At 40.6% G+C, this 22,529-nt stretch overlaps 1 protein-coding gene across 13 annotated transcripts in view; it reads left to right on the top strand.

Moving 5' to 3' along the window:
* ST3GAL6 (ST3 beta-galactoside alpha-2,3-sialyltransferase 6) overlaps positions 1–22,529 on the top strand; it is a 62,245-nt gene that overhangs the window by 33,716 nt on the left and 6,000 nt on the right. For 7 of the 13 annotated variants that reach the window (XM_069475060.1, XM_069475055.1, XM_069475056.1 and 4 more), the window contains 7 exons: positions 3,708–3,807; positions 6,188–6,265; positions 8,090–8,193; positions 9,119–9,182; positions 18,571–18,666; positions 21,595–21,781; positions 21,879–22,016. In XM_069475060.1, coding sequence (XP_069331161.1) covers positions 3,719–3,807; positions 6,188–6,265; positions 8,090–8,193; positions 9,119–9,182; positions 18,571–18,666; positions 21,595–21,781; positions 21,879–22,016 — 756 coding nt within the window. In that variant the 5' untranslated portion in view covers positions 3,708–3,718. Of the gene's footprint in view, positions 1–3,707; positions 3,808–6,187; positions 6,266–6,430; positions 6,501–8,089; positions 8,194–8,242; positions 8,256–9,118; positions 9,183–18,570; positions 18,667–21,594; positions 21,782–21,878; positions 22,017–22,529 lie in introns of those variants that run through there. The other 6 variants (XM_069475061.1, XM_069475062.1, XM_069475065.1 and 3 more) reach the window with 6 other exon arrangements.

The following is a 22,529-nucleotide window of genomic DNA, read 5'->3' on the forward strand; positions in this document are numbered from 1 at the left end:
ATTCTAGTCAGCGATTATCCATTGGGCATTTGCCACGTGCTAGGCATTTAGGGTAAAAAAATATTAGTACAGAGCATCTAGTTATGGGATCTGTAACTATGTTCAACTATCAACTTAGCATCTCCTATGTGACAGGTGTTGTTAGAAGTATGGAAATAAAATGTTAGAGAAGATAGTACCTGTTTTTCATGGTACTTGCAGTCTCATTGGGATAATTATTGTAACATTTGTTATGGTCTCTTTCAGCAAATCCATTACTTCTTTTTTTCCTCCATAGTTCTGTTGCATATCCTAGAGCAGTGATTCTCAAAATCTAATATGCATAAAACTCAAATTGGAAGATGCATGTTTACATGCACATTCCTGAGCCCCAGAGATTCAGATCAAGCAGAGACTCTGGAATGTACACGTTAACAAGCCCCCAGCTGGTGCTGAACCTGCCCTAGAGTCACCCCCTCCCTTCACCAATGTCTGAATTTACCCTTCCAGAACTCAAGATGCCAAAAGACACTATAAGAAAGTTTAGATTAGAATTCTCTCTTTTGAGTTCTCCTCAGGCCTTTTATCTCGAGAGACAGGATGACACCAGGAATAGAACTCTGAGAAGGAAATGGTCAGACCATGCATCTATTTCTGTTTCCCTTGAACTGTGTGCCCTGAGACAACTCAACCTTAGAATCCTTCAGTTTCCTCATTCATCAAGAAAAAAATTTGTACAAACATTTAACAAGCTTATTTTGAGCCTTAAATGGAGTGATGGACATATAACCTTTTTACAAACTTTGGAGCTCCACTCAAATAAAATATACTTTTATTATTAAAGAAAAGGAAAAACTGTTGCCAAGCTTGAGCTTAATTTGGCATGTGTATGTGTACATTGGGTTGCATATCATAGTTTGAGAAGAAGTGAATATTTGTTCTCTGCCATTGGTCTTCTCCCTCACTGCCCTTTACCCACTTTTGATTGTTTTGTGATTTAAACTTTGTAAAGGATATTTTAGGGATTCTGGTTTTAAGGGCATTAGCGTCAGTCATGTTTAACGTTAAGATCTTTTTTTTTTTTTTTTTTTTTTTTTGGAGACAGAGTCTCACTCTTTTGCCCAGGCTAGAGTGCCATGGCGTCAGCCTAGCTCACAGCAACCTCAAACTCCTGGGCTCAAGCAATCCTCCTGCCTCAGTCTCCCGAGTAGTTGGGACTACAGGCATGCACCACCATGCCCGGCTAATTTTTTCTATATGTTTTTAATTGTCCAGATAATTTCTATTTTTTAGTAGAGATGGGGGGTCTCGCTCTTGCTCAGGCTGGTCTTGAACTCCTGAGCTCAAACAATCCTCCCGCCTCAGCCTCCCAGAGTGCTAGGATTATAGGCATGAGCCACCACGCCCGGCCTTAATGTCAAGATCTTGAAACCTGTTTGTGTTGGTAATTGAAGCTATATTGAAGGACCTTCTGTCTTTTTAAAAGCAGGTACCCTATATTTAATTCTAACTGGTTTTTCTTTGAATGATTTTGCTCAAAGCAAGATGGTCCTTCCGTTTATAGAATTTTAATTAGGGAATTTGTTTATTTGCGGAAGTTTCTTCCTGCGAGCAAGAGGAACCGTACATATTTATCACAAGGATATGCTGCCTGGCCCCAGTCTTCTTTGCAACTTGAATACTGGAGCTTTGTATTGCCGGTGAAATACAAGAGAGTGGCTAAGCTTCTTAAATGTTTTTCAGGTGGTGTATGCAATGGCTGTTCAAGAGTGGGGTTGGTTTACTTTTTGAAGGAAAAACTTCTTTGTTTTCAGTTAAACCACATATTAATGAATGAAAAACAACAAAACAATTACAAAAGTCTTGCTAATCCATACCTCCATGCTCTGTAAAATAATACATTGCGTAAGGAGTATGTTTTGGGGGATGGATGAGCAAATTGAATGGTAAATACTGAGTTATTTCTCTAGACCTTCATACACTGCTTTATCTTAGATGTAAATATATTTTTTAAAAATTTACTGATACTGGTAAGTTGTATCCTTGTTGGATATTTGCATAAGTGATGTTATTCTTAGTGGAGCCTTAACTGTTTAATTTGAGCATTTAAGCAAGATATTTGGTGACTATTTTGACCGATGGTAAACTGCCTTCCAGGACAGTTTAATAACCAAAGAGGTAGATGGTGTGCTCTCACCTGTAGATATGTGAGGACGCTTTAGGTCAGAAGAGGCAAACTGATTTACCCAGGGTGCCCCAAGTCTTATGTGGAGTTGGGCTGTCAATCAGGTCTTCTGATTTCCAACTAGTGTTGACTCTTCACAGGGATTATAAGTATGTGTAAATGAACGACTGCTCATTTAACTTGTTTATTTGCTTTCGCCTGACATAGCCTTCATTTGTAACTAATTTATAATCGTGGCATATGAGGGTGATGGCTGTTTTAATAGCAGTGAGAAGCAACAGCTGACAGCAATCTATAAGCTATCTTAACCAGACAATCACTGCAGTTTAGGACTGCTTAGCAAATAGCCCACATGCTCCTTAGCTCCAAAGGGTCTCAACTGTAAGAAAGCACAGCACAATTAGGATATTAGTGAAGATGACCCCATGCTATCAAGAAAAGCTTAAATTATGTTTAGTACATTCTACTTATGAAGGCAAGGGAGTAGTTTAAGATTTCCATTTGGACTTATTTACCATTAAAAGAGAGGCAGTGTTACATTATTTGGAAATGTATCCAACCAGACTAGCATGTTCTATACTCATCACCCTAACTGAGGCCAACAGATATGGACAGGAGTGAGAGGAGTGGTACATGCAGTTGTAGATAAGCGAGGCAGAGAAATAGTATACCTGATTAAAGTCACGTGCATTGAAATAGAAGATCTGTTATGGAACCATATATTAAATTTGTCTTTTGCATTTAATTACATATGAAAGTGGAAACTTTTCATATTTATCTTTGAAGCAAAGAGAAAACTAAACAAACATGTTTTAGAGATTTTAAAAAATATATTCTACAAAGCTTTTTTTTTGCATTTACATTCTAGAAAGGATTGTGTCCAGGTTTTTGTGTATCTGCAAATGTGCAATGAACAATACTGTCAGTCTGATACAAAAACAAGCAAGTAATTATCTGAATATACCTGTGCTATGATGTTGAAAAATCAAATAAGTGGATCTAAAAGTATATAAAAATTGAGAACGTGGGAAATATTTTTTCAGTATTTTTCCTTAGTTTTTCAAAATTAGAAAAAGGATGTGTAAAACTTATAATCTATAACATTTAGAAGTCATTTCAAGCACTGAGAAATGAAATGTTTATTCACCTCTTAAGGCATATAATTGCTTTCTATTAAAAGGGAAAAAGATACTTTTTAATGTTTCTGAGAAAAAGTTTTAGATATGGAATAGATGTGTAAAATTTTGTTCTGAAGGAATTTTTTTCCTTTCTTACCTAACATCAGAAAGTGATAGGGAAGCACCTAACTTTGAAACCATGAAACTGTTTATTGGCCTAAATTCATCATGTGCTGATTGATAAGAGGAGAGACAGAAAAAAATTTCTCTTTCTGCACAGTGTTTTCAAAATTATAGGCTTATATCTTTTTTCCACTGTTCCTTCTCTATATGTTTATTCACTAATGCTTATATTAGAGTCATTGTGAAAATCCATCTGTGTAACAATTTTGCCTTTGCTTTGAACTTCACTCCTTGTGTCTCAGGTGGGCCAGCCATGAGAGGATACCTCCTGGTCATATTCATGAGTGCTGTCTTCCTCTATTATGTGCTGTACTGTATAATGTGGAGAACAAATGTCTATGGGTAAGTTTCATTTTTGCTATTTAAAAATAACTCCCAAACTAGTCTTTCACACAAACCCACAAATTATATTAGAGGGCCCTATTAAAAAAAAAAAAAAAGAAACCTGTAACATTTTGAATCTTTTCTAGCTTTCCATTATAAATTGGGTATCTACCTTTCCAGTGCCCTATAGATTGTATCTCTAACAATTTAAAAACTGATAAGGAACAACCTACTTTTTATTGACTCTGCAGTGAAGCAGTGGTGTTGACCATCTTTGGGATATAACATTCTTTATTTATACAATAGCTCATCTCTTTAAATTAATGGAGTAATTCTCAGACTCAGTGGTGCTCAACTTTTAGAACTTAAAATGCTCGAATAAGAGATTGTTGATAAAATATAGATGCTACACATGGTTTCCTTTGCTTAAAAATATTTGGTGAATGATGACATACATATCTTTTGAAATAGCTTTGCCTTAAAATGTCACATATAAAACTTTGACGACGCACAGATAGTTTTGATGCAGATAAAGTCTCTATAATAAGTTTTTTTTACCTTCTCCCCATTGCCAGTCCTTTGCCTAGGACAAAAAGTTTTGATGACCTTTAAATCCTGAATAGGTGGTAGCACATAATTACAAAATAAATCACATGATAACTTCCTGTATTAGACAAAGAATCAGTATTTTTTGCCAGTGTTCCAATAGTAGATCTTAGATCACGTTTCTAGCTTGTACTTACTAGGTTAAAAAAAATAGATGCTTCTGCATTTAATTTCATTACTGGTTGATTGAAAAATAATTGCAATGCTTTTCGTGGAAGGAAGTTAGGCAAATGGTCAGTGGAAAAATACCCAATGCTAGGTGGCTGGGTTTGGCCCTCAAGTTTTAGGCTTTGGACCCAAGTACTGGCCTGGAGAACTTTGAAGTCTGGTTATCCACTAAATGAGGATCTGGCCTTCCATTTCTGCCACATTCTCCGTCCCACAGTAGTGGAAGACAAAAGCAGGAAAGAAAGCAAAAAGCTTACCAGATTGCTACTTTCCTATGAATCCTATTGGGGTCACAGGGAAAATGACAAAGCAGATCATGAGAAGGGTCTAAATTCAGCACAATGTTTTGTCATCAGGATTTGAGGAGTGACCTAAGCTAACACATTACTCCAGTCACAGCAAGTGCCACGGGAAATGACTTCAGATGGGTGGTCATGCAATGAACTCGCTTCCGTAAAAACTGTTTGACTGCTAATTGTCTTTTTTAAAGAAGCCACCCAAAGTTTGTCTTCACAATATCTGAATAGTTTGTTTTCTATATTTTAATGACCTTAGACATCAAATATCTTATACCTCATTTTGTTCTCCAAATATAATTTAGCTTTTATGGCCTAACATGCCAGTCTACATATTTATGGATCTTCCTTACCTGTAAAGCGAGGGGTCCGTGCCATTCAGGGTATTCACAAAACAGGTTTCCCTGCATAAGGACTCTACTAGCCTCATAGTTCAGAAACCTAGCAGTTCTAACTATGGGGATTTTGTGCCCCCAAATTGAAATTGTGTCTATCTGTGAAGGGTCTAGGCTATTTCTTTCTGTTTGAATTCTGCTATTTATAGAAAAAAAATTGATGAGTTTTCTTTGTAGACCAGTTCTTTACAGAAGAATCGATGGATCATTACTAATAAGTTCTTTAGCATTACCCTGTTTTCCTCTTCCCTGGCTAAGGCTGGACCCTGCCACCCTCCACCCCGTGCGTTTATTTTCCTTGTCGCGCTCTGTCACGTTTCACAATACCCTTTTAAATTGTGGAGACAAGTACTCCATTCAGGAATCACACAAGGGCCTAACCTGTGCCAAGAATAGAGGAGATTTAGATACGACTCTAAATAGTGTCATTTGTGGAGTCCCTGGGATCACGAGTCAAGAGTCTATGGAACCTGCTCTGGTCAGGTGTTTCTGTGGTGGTTGCTGCTGGTTTCTGTGGTGGGTGTCCCCAGGTGTGGCATGGAGGACCTAGATGGCCGTGAGCACCTGAGATGAGTTGGTTTCTCAGGCTTTCTGGGGCTTCTAAAAAGCAAGCCTGGTTGTGGCTTCTGCCATGTATTAATAGTAATCCTGGCCCTTCTCTGAAGGTCCTTTGAATCCCTGCTCTTTGAGTGACTTCTGGGTTAATAATCACCTCAGCCTTTTCCACTCTGCCTTGCCCTCCATCCACAGATCCTCAGGTGTGCGCAGGACTTGGAGAACATACGGTCAAACCTCAGGGGCTTTGGGGAGGACATTTATTTGCTGCCTGAGAAGCCTCTCAGTGGTGGGACTCGCGGGTTCCCAGGGCATTTGCTTCCCTTTGGGCAGGCTGCCCGGGTCTGGTTTCTGACCGACACTGTTTTTGTCTCATAGGGTACCGCCTGTGGAAATGAAACGGAGAAATAAGATCCAGCCGTGTTTATCAAAGCCAGCTTTTGCCTCTTTGCTGAGGTAAAAATATTCCCCCCCAAAAAGTGGCATACAAAACGTTCACCGTGTGTTTGTAAACATTTTCTGCACTTGTTTACCTTTTTTATACAAGTCTTAGCAGTGTAAAGTGGACCCCCTCATATTTAAGGAAGAGCTTGAATATCCTGTCTCTTTTTGTGATTTTAGTCAGAGCCCTGCATGTATTTTAAGAAAAGGCATTGAAGAACTCAATGAAACCAGTATTCTTTTCACACAGGTGAGGCTAGAGAGGTCTATTTGTGTTTAATCATAAAAAAGTGAACTGTTCTTTAGGGCTTTATTTTTCCCACTCATTGTTCCCATTTCTTCTCCCTTGGCTCTAGGGTAAACTTTATGATTGGAAATTTTCCCTGACTTTTATTAACTTTTAATGAACTACATAGAATACAAATAATGATTATTATACATAGGATGTAAATAGTGTTTGTTCATTGTGGTTGTCAGGCCTTGTGGAGAATTTAATCTTCCATCCACAAACGTTCTTTTCCTCTATCACCGCAACTTTGGACAGATTGCTGGTCAAAATGCTTTTAGATTACAAGAAATAAATGACTGTTTTAGGCATGTGTAATAGTGTAAAATCGGCACAGCTGTTCAGTGTTTTTTCTATTAAGCATTAAGAGTTCATATTTTCTTTTATTATATTACTGCACCTTCTCATTACCGGCTCTTAAACTGAGAGGGCTACACATCCCTTTAGAATCAGTCAACTCTCTGGAAAACTGCAAATACATAAAACAGTTTTACATACGGTCACAAGTGTGCCATACCGCCTGGAGTCTATCTATGGGTGTGTGTCCAGTTAGGACCACTGCAAAACTGGAAGAGCATTTTCAAACTTTTTTTGACCACGACTCGTAGTAAGAAACACACTTAACTTTGGGAACTATTATACACACACCTTTAAAATAAGAAAAAAAAAAGGGAAGAATATTTACTCTCATTACTCTAAGTGTTCTATTCACTTTTTTAAAATATTGATGATCGTGACTCACAAGATTGATTTTATGAGCCACATGTGGATTGCAGATTGCAGGTTAAAATGCTACTCAAGAATCAAAGTATTCTAAACCTAGTGAAAAAAAAATCTTTTCATTTCTGAGAAAACTCAAAAGGGGTAAAATATTTATACAAGATTGCTCAGCAGGTACCTAAGTCTGCAGTTGAAGTGACAAGTACATTTGCATTTGTCATGTGAACAGTATTCTCTGAGGACAGTCCCCTAAAGAGTGCTTGAGGACACTTTCTCAGAAATACAGAAAAGCCAGTGGCAATTTGGAGAAGCTCTGCTCTGAAACCTGGAGCTGTTACAAAGAGGACATCGTTTCCTTAGAATTAGGGTTGGGTGTGAATTTCAGCTTTTTCATTTATGGGTTAGTGACCCAAGACAAATTATTCATCACAGCTGATACAACTTCATACGTGTGGTACTTTTCAATTTAGGCTTAACATCAATACTTTTATTACTTTATTTGTTTCTTCCTGTATATGGCTATCATTTTATCACTTGGTGGTTGGTTTGTTTTTAAATTTTATTTTCATCCCCTGATCTGTAACATAATTTTTGTTTCCGTACCTGGAAATTGTTTTCAGTCTAGTTGTGTAGTTCCATTGTATATCCCATGCTATGTAACATTCAAATACTGCTTAAAACTATTTTTTAAAAAATGTAAAAATAATTATATATTTTCATGTAGTCAGTATGACAATATGAATTATATACTACAGGTATTTTCAGTTGTGATTTTTAAAGTCTACAAATATAATAAGCATTTGGCAAAATCATCCTTTTTCCTTTCCTTCCAGGTCTCATCAGTTTCACCCTTTTCTGTGTGCAGACGATTTTGAAAAGATTGCTTCCTTGTACGGTAGCGATAAGTTTGATTTGCCCTATGGGATAAGAAGATCAGGTCAGTAGTATTATTTTTACCCTGCCCTGTTAAATTTGAGTGGTGTTTGATGAGAACAGCATGTTTATGTAATTTTTAGGCCTTTTAATCTTTCTGCTTCCTAATGATTCCTAAGGGATATGGTTTTGGGATGTGATGAAAGGAATTAAATTTTAAAATACAAATCTCCAATCCTTTTGAGGCAGTGTAGAAGCAAAGGATAAAAAAGGCACACTTGTTTTTATTGTTGAGAAATTGCTTTATATTCGCTCTGACCCCGAGGGATTCGTGTAAGTTCTGATGCCTCACTTTATTCTGATTGAGAATTAGCTCCAGATAACCCTGAGGGTTAACTTCCTTGCTATCTCCCCATTTTACCTTTTTACCTGTGAGTTTTATTTGATTTCATCCACAAGCTTTAGCTTCTTGATCAATCTTTTAAGTTAATCAGTAGATATTTTATTTTTGTTAAATTTAGAGAGAATTATTCCATCTCCTAATGATGAAACACTTTCCCTTCTGCTCATTGATAATTAATTGGCCTTATATAGCTTTAAGTTGTAGATTTTTGAGAGACCTGAAAAACCCAAGAGGTGACAGGCCTACAATTGGCTTAAACTTACTATTGATTTTTCTTTTCTAATGTTAGTTTTAGAATCATCTGATATTGCTAATTTTTGGATTACTCTTTAATGATGGCTTTCAGATTAAGCATCTTATTTTTTCTGGGGTTTTTGGAAAGTGTCCTTGGAGCGTTTACCATGTTAAATGTGCTTACCGAGCAGTGCTGGCTGATTGCATGTGTATCACTAATTTTTCACAGAATAAATCAAATGTGGCCATGCCAGATGGAAGTGGGTTTGGCGGGAAGGGAGCAAGGTGGCTTACTATGTACGTACAAAGCCACGATTATCTTTTTATTCATAATACTCCATTTGTTTTCTAGCGGAATATTTTCGACATGCTCTTTCAAAACTGCAGAGTTGTGATCTCTTTGATGAGTTTGACAAGTGAGTTTATTTCCTTGCTTCCATCTGACTTTTAGCTTTAGCTAAGGTATTTCAAAATATGTATTCCAAGGAATGTAATATGTATTTACAGGAAACTTTCGTAGCATTTGCACGTAACTAAAACTTCTAGTAGTTATTTCTTTGATGCTTGAAATAAATAAACTACAAAATTAATTTAGAAGCTACATAACTGGTTGACTCAAAAGTTTGCAGGCTTGATGATCAGTGTTGGTCCCAAGGCAGGACATTTTTGACACACATTCACCTTTTTTAAGTTGTTCCAACTTAAGAATTAATTCACACACCCTGTTACCAGCTCAAAACCTCCCATTGTGGACTATTTCCCATCCTTTCCCAGACATTCTCCCAACTCCTCATGAAGCTCCCTTCTGTTTCACTTTGAAGGAGGCTGAATATTAGATTTTGGAAGCAGCTGTCTTCCTTTTTAAAATCAGAATGATATTTGAAGGAAGCAAACAACTTTCTAAGATAGATATTTTACGACTATAAAGGTAACTTCGTTTTTAGAAAATTTTGTTGTCAAGTTAATCCTGGAGAAATTGAATTGCCAAAGATAGACTTCTTGGCAGGTAGGCTTATTTTATAGAGGTAGACTTACTTCACAAACTTTTAAGCTACACTTTAGAATTTGGCCAGTGAGCCAGTGTGATGACATGGGTTGTCTACAGATGTCAGGCCTCCATTAAAAAGGAAAATGGCAGAATTTCCTCTCTTGCTGTGGGAGGGGTCCAGAAGTTGGGGGTAGTGAGTAGAGGTGTGAAAGTGGAAATAGAGTTTACAGAATGGAGCAGTAGAGGCCGTGTTGGATTGTGTCTGGGTTTATCTCATTTTTCTCTATCGGAGACCTAGGTTATTAAAGTGTAGATTTGTGTAATGTGTGTTGGTTCATTCCAGTTTGGTATAATTTAAGACTATGCCATCAACCTAATCAATTTTAATTTTGATTGCATATCAACAGCAACTGTATTTTTTCCAACCTAAAATTTCATATAGCTCTCATTTGTAGAATATTGTTTTGTGCAGACTTTTCGCATATGTGCTTTGTGTCAATGCTCTCTAATTTTGTAAATGGAGAGACTGAAATTGGGGAAACACATACAGTTGGTTACAGCTGGTAAATGCCAGAGCTAGAATGTGAACGTAGGTAGTTCTGACTCCAGTGCTTAGATGTCTGAGTAAAGAGTGATAAGGGCTATTCCTTAAATAGTTGCGGCAAGTGTCTGCAAATATTTATAGGAAGGCGAATTCAAGATTGTTCTTTTTTAAGCACCAAAGGAGGCAAGAAAATCTTCATCTTTCTCTGCTGCACCCCTTTTAATAAAAGGATTTGTTTTGTAAAATTTAGATTCAGTCAAAAGGCCGCACTTAAGGACCTAGAAGGAAACATGTGGCCTTAAGGCTGCAGGTTCCCCACCCCATTTCTGTGCTTTATGTAGTTGCTCTCATAGCCCCTTCTCCCACCGGGCCATTTCCCCCTCTTCTTGCTGCCTTGGTCTTGCTGTCCCCTGCCATTTGCCCCCTCTGTCACCAAGCACACTCCTTCTCCCCACCAGCAGCCTGTGTCCATTTCTTAGCATTACCTGTATTGGGAAGGAGGTGGGGTGTGGTTCGTGAGGAGGGATTGAAAATCATGCTGACTGCACAATAGTTCTTTAATCTGAAGTTGCCGAGAGTCGGAGTGTGACGGGGAGGAAATGTATGGTCAGAGACTCCGTAGAGACAGACTGAATGGCAGATGTCCCCGTAGGAGCCCCACAGTGAGCACAGTGGTGCCTGTTTTGTAGCATCACAGATGTCCTGTCAACATTGCTAAATTGCTTATTTGACTTGCGCAAACCTGTTCCTGGAGACTTCAGAAAGAGTATTCTGAAGATAGATAAAGAATATTTTTATAATACTATTATCTTCTGTTTGCATAGCACTTAATTTTATGGAGCAGTTCACATGTAATATTAAATTTTACCTATATTTTCAACAAATCATTCTATATTTGTCTGGTGCCTGTTAATACAACACAAAGAAAAAAACAAGCCCAAGGCCAGGCGTGATGACTCACACCTATAATCCCAGCACTTTGGGAGGTCGAGGTGGGAGGATCGCTTGAGCCCAGGAGTTTGAGACTAGCCTGGGCAACATAGAGAGAGCTTGTCTCTACAAAAAATAGAAAAATTAGCTGGGCATGGGGGCGCACACCTGTAGTCCCAGCTACTCAGGTGGCTGAGGCAGGAGAATTGCTTGAGCCCAGGAGTTTGAGGTTGCAGTGAGCTATGATGGCACCACTGCACTCCAGCCTGGGTAACAGAGCGAGATCCTGTCAAGAAAGGAAGGAAGGAAGGAGGAAAGAAAAGAAAGGAGAAGAGAAGAGAAGAAAAGGAAAAAGAAAAGAAAAGAAAAGAAAAGAAAAGAAAGAAAGAAAGAAAGAAAGAAAGAAAGAAGTCTGTCCTTGGTGGGAGAGTCCTCCCTGAGCTCCTGGCCTGTGGAGTTGGAGCGGGCTCCACATGTCCCGGGAGGAAGCCCTGTTGGGTAGGCTGGCTGGCTGTTTGTCCTGGGTCTGTCAGTCAGAGAGGAGGAGGTGGAGAGGGGTGAGATCAGCCTCTTTCACGTTCCTTTTCCCTGGTTTCTGTGTTCTTCACTGATATTTATATGTTAATAGTTGCTGGCCTTGCTCTTTGCTTATTCTTTTGGAAGATGCTTGGCATATTTTAGAATGCAGCAGCTAAGCACAGATCTTTTTCCTACCTTTTAGTCTCCTTCTATTCTCTTTGAACTTTCCAGAAGGGTTCAGACATTTTATTATTGTTGTTTCAAATCTGAATCCTTTAAGATGTACCAGATATAAGTCCTAGTTTTGTTTAGCTATCTTGTACAGCATGCATGATGCCCTCAGTCAGGATAGATTACACTGCGAAGGGGAAAACTCAAAATATCTGATTACAAGTCAGAAGTGTTCCTTTTCCTCACAGTTTTCAGGTGCATGAAGCCTGGTAGACATTCCAGGGCTGGCCTGGCAGTTTAGTGATCCTCAGGTGCCCAGGCTTCTTCTCTGTCTTTACTCTGCTGTTCCTCAAAACACGACTCCCTCTTCATGGTCCAGCATGACGGCTGGGGCTCCACCAATCACATCTACATTCCTGCCAGCAGCGAGCAGGAACAGGCAAAGGGCACGCCCCAACGCTTTAGGACATGCCCCCTCCTTTAAGGACATCTCCCAGAACTCACATGTAATACTTCATTACATCCAGTGATGTGCTGCAACTAGTTGGTGCCAACTCGTGAGAGCTGCCTCTCTTCTTATTCAGCTCCATATTCGTTGTCATCAAGGTGGAAGCTTGAAATTAGCTGTGGCAAAAGTATTTATACCATGGCAATTGGCAGACACTATAAAATCAGGCTTTCCTAGTTCACACGCTTCTTCTTCTCCCCCCTGGGACCGGTTGTTACACGTTTACTAGCAGCCACTGAGTACGTCCCATTGGACAGGACTCAGGCACAAGGCCACAGCTAGCTGGAAGGTAGCGTGGAAAATGCAGCCTGTATTCCAGGTGACTGTGTGCGCAGCTTTACAACAATGAGTCCGATTATAAGGGGCAAAGGAAACATGATTACTGAGGGACAATTAGCCGTTTTTATCAGTATTCTCCATCACTTCCCTGGTCCCTATCTGTTTCTGTGCCTGGTCACTTTCAGAGTTCGGAAGTCATTTATGTAACTCTGCTCTGTAACAACTGAGCTCAGTGCAACTTTTCTATATGCAGCCGCTATTGGCCTGGGTTCCTCCCTTTGTTCTCCAAAGCACAGCCAACAGGAGGGGACCGTTTCTAACAAACTTCACTTCACTCAAGATTGAGGGTATTTTAAGAGAATTGCATCACAGAAAAGGAATATTTAAAATGTGCCCACGTTCCAAGGCCCTAATCCTTTCTGGCTGTCCACGTGGCTCCTTAGCATCACCCCGCCCCCTGGTCCTGAGGATAGTTGCTTTCTCCTCAATGGGAGTGTATCCTCCCACAGCCAGAAGCAGCAGAAACCCTAAATCACAAAACCTTAGCTTGCACTTTAAGTGTGCAAAGGAGTTCCCCATCCCCCACCACCAACATTGCATTCTGAAAGCGTGCCGAGTGGGGTGCTGTGAAGAGTGCTTTAGTCCTGCAGCATAGGTGGCTATATAGCAACTACACATAAATAGAATATCGTAACTAACAAAAGCACCTGTGTCAAGTCAGTTGCCTGCTAAGTGGATGGGGATTTGTAAAGCTGCATGGTTGCTCTCTCAAGCAGAATCCATTATGTCAGCATCAGCAGAGCTGGGTTAGATTGGCTACCAGCCAGGGTGGGAGCATGTCCTTAGAAAACTTAAAAAAAAAAAAAAAAAAAAAGAAGAAGTAGACATTAGTGGTGTATTTATTAAAAAGAGTGTCCTGACTCTATAAGGAATATCAACATCTGCCTCTGTACTTGAGATATCCTACCTCCTGCTGTTTTGAGTGGTTTCTTTACACTGTTGCTTTATTTTTTTGTTTTTGTTTTTGTTTTTTTGAGGCAAGGTCTTGCTCTGTTGCCCAGGCTAGAGTGCAGTGGCATGATCAGAGTTCACTGAATTGCTGCACATGCCACTACGTCCAGCTAATTTTTTTAAAAAAAATTTATTAGAGATGGGGCCTTGCTCTGTTGCCCTGGCTGGTCTCAAACTCCTGGCCTCAAGTGATCCTCCCACCTTGGCTTCCCAAAGTGCTAGGATTATAGGCATGAGCCACCGTACCCACCCATTGCAGCATTTTCAGCCAGGAGGAAAACTTGAGGGCGAGGGGAAGTTGTGATTCTACATCAACAGAGTGAATCATATGTGATAAAGACATAGGAGCAGCCATTATTACCTGTTTTCTAGCCTCTGCTGTGGTCAGATGTTGGATAAAGGTACAGAAATGTTGGTACCTGTGCCAGAGGAAATGGTCATGTCTAACAGAGTATAGCAACATTCATGAACTCAGTGATCCCCTTACTTCACAAAAGGGCAAACTGAGATCAGAGAGGTCAGGTTACTAGAGCAAAGCACCAGGAGTTCCATGTGGGGAGCCAGAACTAGTAGTCAGGTCTCTCCACCTACAGTCCCTTGCACAATGTTCTAGGATCTTCTTGTTGCAAGTAATTGTCTCCTGATTAAGTGATATAAGGGATATAAACTAAGTGAACCTTTATTATCTCCCATACTGCATAGATACGTGATTTCAGGTCTGCAGATTTGTGGTTCCAGTTTGTGGGGCGGCTGCTTATGGCTACACAGACTGCGATTGCGTAACTACAGGGAGAGCCGAGTCGTCCACATAGTTGCCTACCTGGTGTTCCCTGACATTGGGCTGTGCAACCTGCACATCTATTTGGGGTGGTTCTGGTTGTGGCTCAGTGACGTCAGGGCTCCAGGCTAGTTTTTCTGTGGCTCTCTTTTCCTCTGAGTTGCAGCTGCTCTGACTTTTTGTCGTCACATGTCATTGTCTAAGGAGAAAAGAAGAGGTGGGTAAAAAGAAAGTATTCTGCTCACACCATTTTGCCAGAGGCAAAATCTTTCCCAAAGACATCTAACAGACTTGCCTAATATCTTACTGTCCAGAGATGGGTCACTTGGCTATCTCTAGACCAAACATTGGCAGAGGAAGTGAGCTCATTTCTAGACGAAAGCAGGGCTGTGCTAGCAAGGCACATGGGGTAATGGTTGTGGAGAATATGACCAGAGATTGTTAGACCGAAGCTGGAGTGTATGTTTTCATGTATATGATGCTGTGGAAGGCAACAAATGAGTGGTCAAAAAGCATTCAGAAAAGGAGACACACCACAGATCATTTGAAATGGGCAACTCAAGTTTATTTTCTCTGTTTTGGTTATCTTGACATTTCCCCTCTGTATATGGTAATAACTCTCCTGGCTTTGCCCGACTTTATGAGAAGCCTGCCTATCGCCTGGGGGAAGTATAATCTCTTACCACTACTGGTTTAGCAGTTTTCCAGATTTTCCATTAACAGGTTCAGGCATTCTGGAATTAATTTTGTTTTCTGAATGAGCAGTTTAGGGCATGTGCATTTGCCTACCTGCTCCCAAGGTTGGGGGAGGAGTAACAGGTACCTGCTTCTCCAGACAGAAAGTAGGAAAATGACCCCCACACATTTAATGTAACAACCAAACTGATTTCTAAAATGCACAGCCTATGAATAAGGAAGTGTTTGAGAGTGGAAAATGCAGAGTTATAAATGATACTATTCTTTCCTTTAGGGACTCACAATTCACTGCATAAAAGTTGTGTTAATTAAATCTGGTGAAGTTATATATTCACCCAAAGGACACTGAAAGTCATTATTTCACATCCAGGGAGGCAGGGGAAGCTGGGAGCCTAGGCCAAGAGGATGAAGCCAGGGAGAGAATGAATCAGTCCTTTCATGGTAGCGGCTGCCTCTGGGGAGAGAGGGAGGCAGTGCGTTGTGGGGAGTGTGGTTCAGACGGCTTGTCTATACCATTCCATTTTCCCAGAGCCCTGGTGGACCTGGGAATGCGAGCTGTAGATAAGATATTATTGCCAGAGTAGTCCTAGGAACACCCTCAAAAGAGTTTCTAGCATTATATGTGACTCTTAGAAAAATGTGGGCATCTTTGCAATATCCCTTACCAGGAGGAAAAGTGGAGTTTCATTAATAAGGTTTCTTTTCAAAGGCATTGGCAAACTTTTCCTGCAATAAAGGATCTTCCCTGCTCTGTCTGTCCCCTATAAAGCTGACAGAGAAGAAAATGGAAAGTGAAATTCCTAAAAATGTGGTGACATTGAATTGTAAAGAGTTTTTGGAATGGGACTTCTCTTGAGTGAGGCAATGTCTGTATGATTTCTTTCCATTTTTTCCAAGTTCTTGAACCTGCTGAGACCATAAATAGGAGAGACTGAGCACTGGGAATGACCCTGTCTTCGTAGCTAATTCTTAAGGATCCTGCAAAAGAGATCTGCCTGCAACTCTCCCTTTTCTCTTGACTAGAAGGGTCAGTTGGGTCTGTGGGGGGAGGCCCAAGACCTTGAGCCTGAGTGGGGACTGGTGAGCTGCCCTTACCGTGGTGCTTTTTGAGCTACACATGAACTAGGGCTTGATGACTATCTGTAATCCAGTCTGATAGGGACAAACTTCTGTGAACACTAAGATCCAACCTGACAATTATTGTTGAACAACATCATAGAACTGGGTGTGTCTAGGACTGAGCTGAGTTACTCTTTCTGGGGTCAACTTCAGAGGTTTGGCTTGTGGATTAGGCGTCTTTTGTTGAGGGTAAGAATCTGGGGTGGGGGGGTATATGCTGGTGGTCTGTGCTTCTGGCTCTTGCCCCCTGCATGTTTGGTGTAGCTGGAGTCAGGCAGGCATCCTGGTGGCAGACTGGGGACTCCAGGCCAGGATGGATGCTGGAGCCTCTGGGGCACCTGGGTTCAGGGCAAGGCAGCCCTTTCCCTTGACAAGGGAGTGGCCTCCCACTTTCATAGGAGGGGGAGGGTTAGACAAGGCACTCTTGTCAAGGCAATATGTAGATATTCCTCCTCCACGCCCATGCAGGTCACCTGATGGGAACAACTGTTATTTCAATCCCGTCTGCTCTTAGCCATGCCCTCCAGCACCCAGCCTTGCCCAGCATTCCCAGGAGGCAGATGGAGCCAGCTTCAGGAGCTTTACCCTCTGATCTGAATTAAGCTGACCCAGAGTTTATGGAGAGGCCAAGCATGCTGTAAGTGCTGTAGAGCATTCCTGGGGTGGATCTGGTGAGGCTAATGGCAATAATACCCTGAGAGGAGAGGTTTGAATATTCACTGGGGCTCCCATTCCAGCCATGCTACTTGGCCCCGAAGCAAGGAGCCTTTGATAAAATTGGCTTCCTGGAATTGGGATTGAAGTCAAACTTGCTTATAAAAGCATCTAGAGACAATATTACTTTCTGGAGTTGAGAACAAACAAATAGATTTAAACAAACATGTCTAGAACACATCGTGACATGTGACATGTCTGTAGTGTGAGGTTTCAGGGACATCCTCAAAGAGCATCTGTTGGACAGTTTCACCGCTCACCCCCAAACCCCACTAGCCTGTGAAACTGTGCTTATTGTTCTTGTCTGATGATATAGACACTAATTTAGGCACATGGCTAATATTTTGAGACCTAAGAGCCCGTGGTTAAAATATGTGTATTTTTAAAATGTTAAAGTATTAAAACTTAATTAGATGAGCTATACAAATTCTACTAAGAAAAGGTAAACTTATGGGTGTAGGAATATGTACATTGTCTCTTCTTAACCTGACAAGGCCAATGCTTGGCATTTTTTAAATAGTTCCTATATTCCTGCATTCTCTATGTTTAAATATTCTACAGCATTTGGATAGTTTGCTACTCAATAATTTCCTAAAAGCCTTAAGGTATTGAGTTCAATGGGTCTGCTGATTTCACGGTGCTTAGAGAAACAGTTTTTTCTTTAGAATTTCCATGTCATGAGAGGCCTGGAAGGACAGTCTTAGCAGCCTTCCATTCTGTAGTTTTGTCCCTTAGAATGGAAGGACCTGGTCCATTTTGTCATTTCTCCAGGCCTGACCAGGTGGTGGTAAGAGCTGGGAGACAGGTGGGCTAGGGACATGTTTGCTGAGAGCCAACGGTGTACAAGCCATGGTTCTAGCGTGACCCCAGCTGGCAACAGGAAGTCCCCCTCTGGGTTCTACTTTAATGCTCTTTGCCAGGAACACAGAGTGAACTTTTAGTTTGTATTGGTTAAGCTCCAAGGACCAGTCCATGATTGGGAAATTAAAATGAATATGAACAGGATACAGAAGCTCTCCCTGCCAGATTCCAAACTGTCCATCTCCACACTTAGGTAACAGAAAGCCAGAGGTAGAATCTCAGAGGGATGGGTAGTGCTGGCCAAAGGTACATACACATATAATACAAAACACACGCAGAATCCTATGTGGAGGGGTGTTTTGTAGTCTGAAGGTCTGGATCCAAATGCTAGTTCTACCTCTTTGAAGTATGACAGCTTTCTGAACCCCTTTCCTCATTTGTGTAGTGGGGATATCAGGCTTACTTATTTCAAAGGATGGTTAGGAGAATCAAATGAGAGACTGTGTATAGGCTGGTAAGAGTTAATAGTTGCTGACAGTTATGATATACTTTTCCTATAGAATGTTATTTATTGAATCTTATATCTCTTAATACATCTCTAGACCTATAAGTCACAATTGGTTCTTTTTCTATTTGTGCAACAAGTAAAATTTGGCATTGGGCTTCTGAAAGTACGAATGGGTTCTTGAAATTACCCAGTTTTGTAAAAGATGGCTCAGTGTCTCACTTTTCTATCTGTTCCACAGCCTGCCATGTAAGAAGTGTGTGGTGGTTGGTAATGGAGGAATTTTGAAGAATAAGACATTAGGAGAAAAAATCGACTCCTATGATATAGTAATAAGGTAAATATGTTTCCTATTTGCTAATCTAGAATTGTTTCAGAAGAATATGGTTTCCTACTTTACTACAACTGTTTTAAAAGGAATGGGAGTTGCTTTAATGTGTTTCTGTACTTGATTACACAACCTTCTCTCTCAGTTGTTGGCTAAAGTTAGGCCTAGATTTCACTCATTTAGCAAACATTTATTCTCCTTAATATGCCAGACACACTTGTAGCCATCGGGGAGATAGCAGTGGATAAGGACAATGTTCTTGCTCCCTGGGAAGCTGACATTCTAATGAAGGGAGGAAAACTAATTATATTTTTTAAATGCCACAGCGACAAAAAAAGATATGATAGAAACTGATTGAGAGGCTCCTTTAGAATGACTGACCACTTTGAGGAGACATCAGAACTAGACCTAGGTGACCACACAGTAGCAGCCATGTGAAGATCCAGCAAGAGCTGTCCAGGCAGAGAGAACGTTTACTGCAGGTTCTTAGGAGGTTATGATCCTGAGTTTGAGTAGCATAAAAACAAACAAACAAATAAACTAACTAAAAAAAACCATGGAGAGCCTGGAGGGTAGCAGGCTGGGGAGAGTGGCGCAACTGGAAGCTGAAAAGGTGAGCAAAGAGCAGGCTGTGTAGGACTTCATAAACTAGGATTAGAAGCTTGGATTTTAAGTACAATAGGAAGCTTTTGAAAGCTTTTAAGCAAGAGAACAAGGGTGGAAAGGAGGCGGCCAGTTAGGTTTCTGTAATCAGGTAGATGATTGTGGCTTCAAACAGGATTGTCATGGGAGAGAAAGAGATAACTGAGCAGACTGGAGATACGTAGAGCTATCAGGATTTGTCATTGTGTTAGATATGAGGCGGAAATGGGAATAAAGGAACCAGAGATACCTCTTCTCTTTTCAGCATAAGAGATTGGCTGGAGAGTGGTATCATTTATTGAGTTGGGGAAGACTGGGGTAGGAGCAGGTTTAGAGGAAAAACAAGATTTCTGTATGAACATGTTAGATTTGAGGTGCTTATTAGATTTGCACTGGATAAGTTGAGTAGGCAGTTGGACAAACAGGTTAAAATCTTGACGGTGAGTGGCCCATAAGCTGTGTTTAAACCATAGACTGGGTGAGATTTGCCAGGGAGAGCCTAGGAGAGAAAAGAGGGCCCAGGATTGAGCCCTGGAGCCCCTGACACTTAGAGGTTAAGCAAAGAAAAAGGAGCGTGTAAAGAGATGAAGCGGATCCACCAGTGAGGTAGGAAGAAAATCAAGAGAAAGTGATCTCAGAAGCCAAGAGTACTAAGTATTTCAGGACAGAGGGAGGGATCAGCTGTGTCCCAATGCTGGCAAGAGGTCCTGCAAGATAAGGACTGAGAGGTGCCCACTGGCAACCGAAGCTCCCTGCTACTCTTGATAAGAGCAGGTTTAGAGGCATGATATGGCAGGAAGCCCGTCTGGAATGGGTGGAGGAGAAGATGACAGATGAGGAAGTGGAGAAACCAGTACAGTCAACTCCTTTGACAGTTTTGCTCTGAAGGGGAGTTGAGAAATGAGATAGTAGCTGGAAATGGCTATGCAATCAAGGGAGAATTTTTTGTTTCGCTTTGTTTTGTACAGATAGGAGATGCTAGGACATATTGGTAAACTGATGGAAATAAGTAGAAAAAGAGATTAGTGTGGTAAAAGAGATGGGTGGGGGTCAGCGGGTGGTGAGGTCTGGAGCACAGTATGGTTAATCTTTTGTAATGGAGAGGAGGGCCAGGATTGTGGGTACAGCAACCAGGAGTCCCTTAGCTGTAGGAGTGGGGAAACGAGGACATTTCTGTCTCTATTTTCACAGGGAAGGGTGTGGTAAGGTCATCATCTGGGGTAAGAGTGTGCGTGCGTGTTAGGAGTAGCCATGAATAGTCTTTTGAAGAATGGGAAAGCCGGCACACTGGGACAACACACTGGGGTGACCTGGCCGTGTGGGGCGTTTTGCTGGGTTACAAGCTGCCTAGGGTTCTACATGGAGAGGTTCACCTTATTTTCTGTTTTTATCCATTTTAAGAAAGCCGTGATAATTTACCTACAAAACAATTTTGAAGCAATCACGGGTTTCTCTACACATAATTGTCTAAATTTGATCATTTAGAACCACAAGAAGACCTTGTGGGAAAACACCATGGGTACAACATTTTGAAAGTCATTTCAAGTGTTATTTGTTACTCTTTGTCCTATTTACAAAGAGTCAGTGGCAAAGGGTAAAACAGTATTTATCTTCCTAGGGGTCACTGTTTTGGAAACAAAGCATTCCTTTTTTATTGCATACCTTCATAGTGTGCGCATAAATAGTGCATGTCTAACCTTGGCTTTGAGCGTACACACACCCAACAGTAGATCCTTTGTGGTTCTTTAGTTCACTCTAGCAGTAGACATTCATTTGGTTGTGCTTAAGTGTAATACAGCAATTTTATATTGTTGCTTTATTTCAGAGTACAACAATTTTGATGGGTCTTCAAACCACCTTAAATGTGATTCTTCTTGCCTGTTAGTCGCTTAGACACACATCCATGTGCTACATGACTGTGTGACCTTGGCAAGTCACTCCAGCTCTCTGGACCTCAGAGCCCTTATCTGTAAATCCAGGGGATTGTGTGTGGTTGTCTTCTAAGGTCTCTATTAAGTATGGTATTTTGTGGTTCTATGTCCCCATGTCTTCAGTTTTCGTAGCAGTAAAACTGAATTATCATTGGCTCCACAATTAATTTTCAAATACAAATGAACGTTTCTGCCTTTGATCAAGTAGCTATTTCCTGAATGAGAATTATCTCTTTGGCCATGACATGTAAAAGATTGAGCAATTGTCTTGTGACTTCAGAGCACAGGATAAATACTGATGTTTGTCTAACTCTGCGACCTCTGAGAATTGTAATGGAAATCTCGTATGTTTTATTACCCACAGAATGAATAATGGTCCTGTTTTAGGACATGAAGAGGAAGTTGGAAGAAGGACAACCTTCCGACTTTTTTATCCAGAATCTGTTTTTTCAGATCCCATTCACAATGATCCTAATACGACAGCAATTCTTACTGTTTTTAAGCCACATGATTTAAGGTGGCTGTCGGAATTGTTGACGGGTGACAAAATAGTAAGTTGGCAAAATTTATCTGTCTTCAGATTACCTTATTTTTTTTTCCTTAAAAACAAAGACAACCATAATGTTCTATGTTCTTACTTTATTTCAGAACACTAATGGTTTTTGGAAGAAACCAGCCTTAAACCTGATCTATAAACCTTATCAAATTAGAATATTAGATCCTTTCATTATTAGAATGGCAGCTTATGAACTGCTTCATTTTCCAAAAGTGTTTCCTAAAAATCAGGTATGTATTTATCTTTGCAAGGTTTCAAACTAAAGATCTGGCTGAGGTAGGATAGAAGGTCATGGGAGCTCTTGGAAACTATTTGAGAACCACACCTCATGAGATGGTTTCTGAGGGCCACATCTGAGTTAGTAAAATTAGTTATCTGTGGATATTACCTTTACGTTTTTCAGGGTGCAAGGGAAAGAATCTTAAGTGGAAGGGTTTTTCCTGCCTTTACAGTGCCGTCCTGGGATTCTTTGTGCATGTCTAAATGGTTCCTCTCTCATAACTTCATCTTCAATGTTTCTGCAGCAAAGAGAGTCTGACTGGGTGGGCAGAAGGCTAGGCTTGTGCTCATAGAAGTAGGACTGGTTTCAGGACAAGTGCATGGCTTTTCAGGATAAAAGGAACTGTCCAAAGCATTTATATAAAAATACCACAAGAAAGCCAGAGGAAAGGTGAGGAAGGACAATAAGGTAGTCCAGAAATATTTCTGTGGACAGAGGAAACATTGGCACTATTTGTCAAGAA

Source organism: Eulemur rufifrons, chromosome 7, assembly GCF_041146395.1.
Source record: "Eulemur rufifrons isolate Redbay chromosome 7, OSU_ERuf_1, whole genome shotgun sequence".
In the NCBI taxonomy this organism is placed as follows: Eukaryota; Metazoa; Chordata; class Mammalia; order Primates; family Lemuridae; genus Eulemur; species Eulemur rufifrons.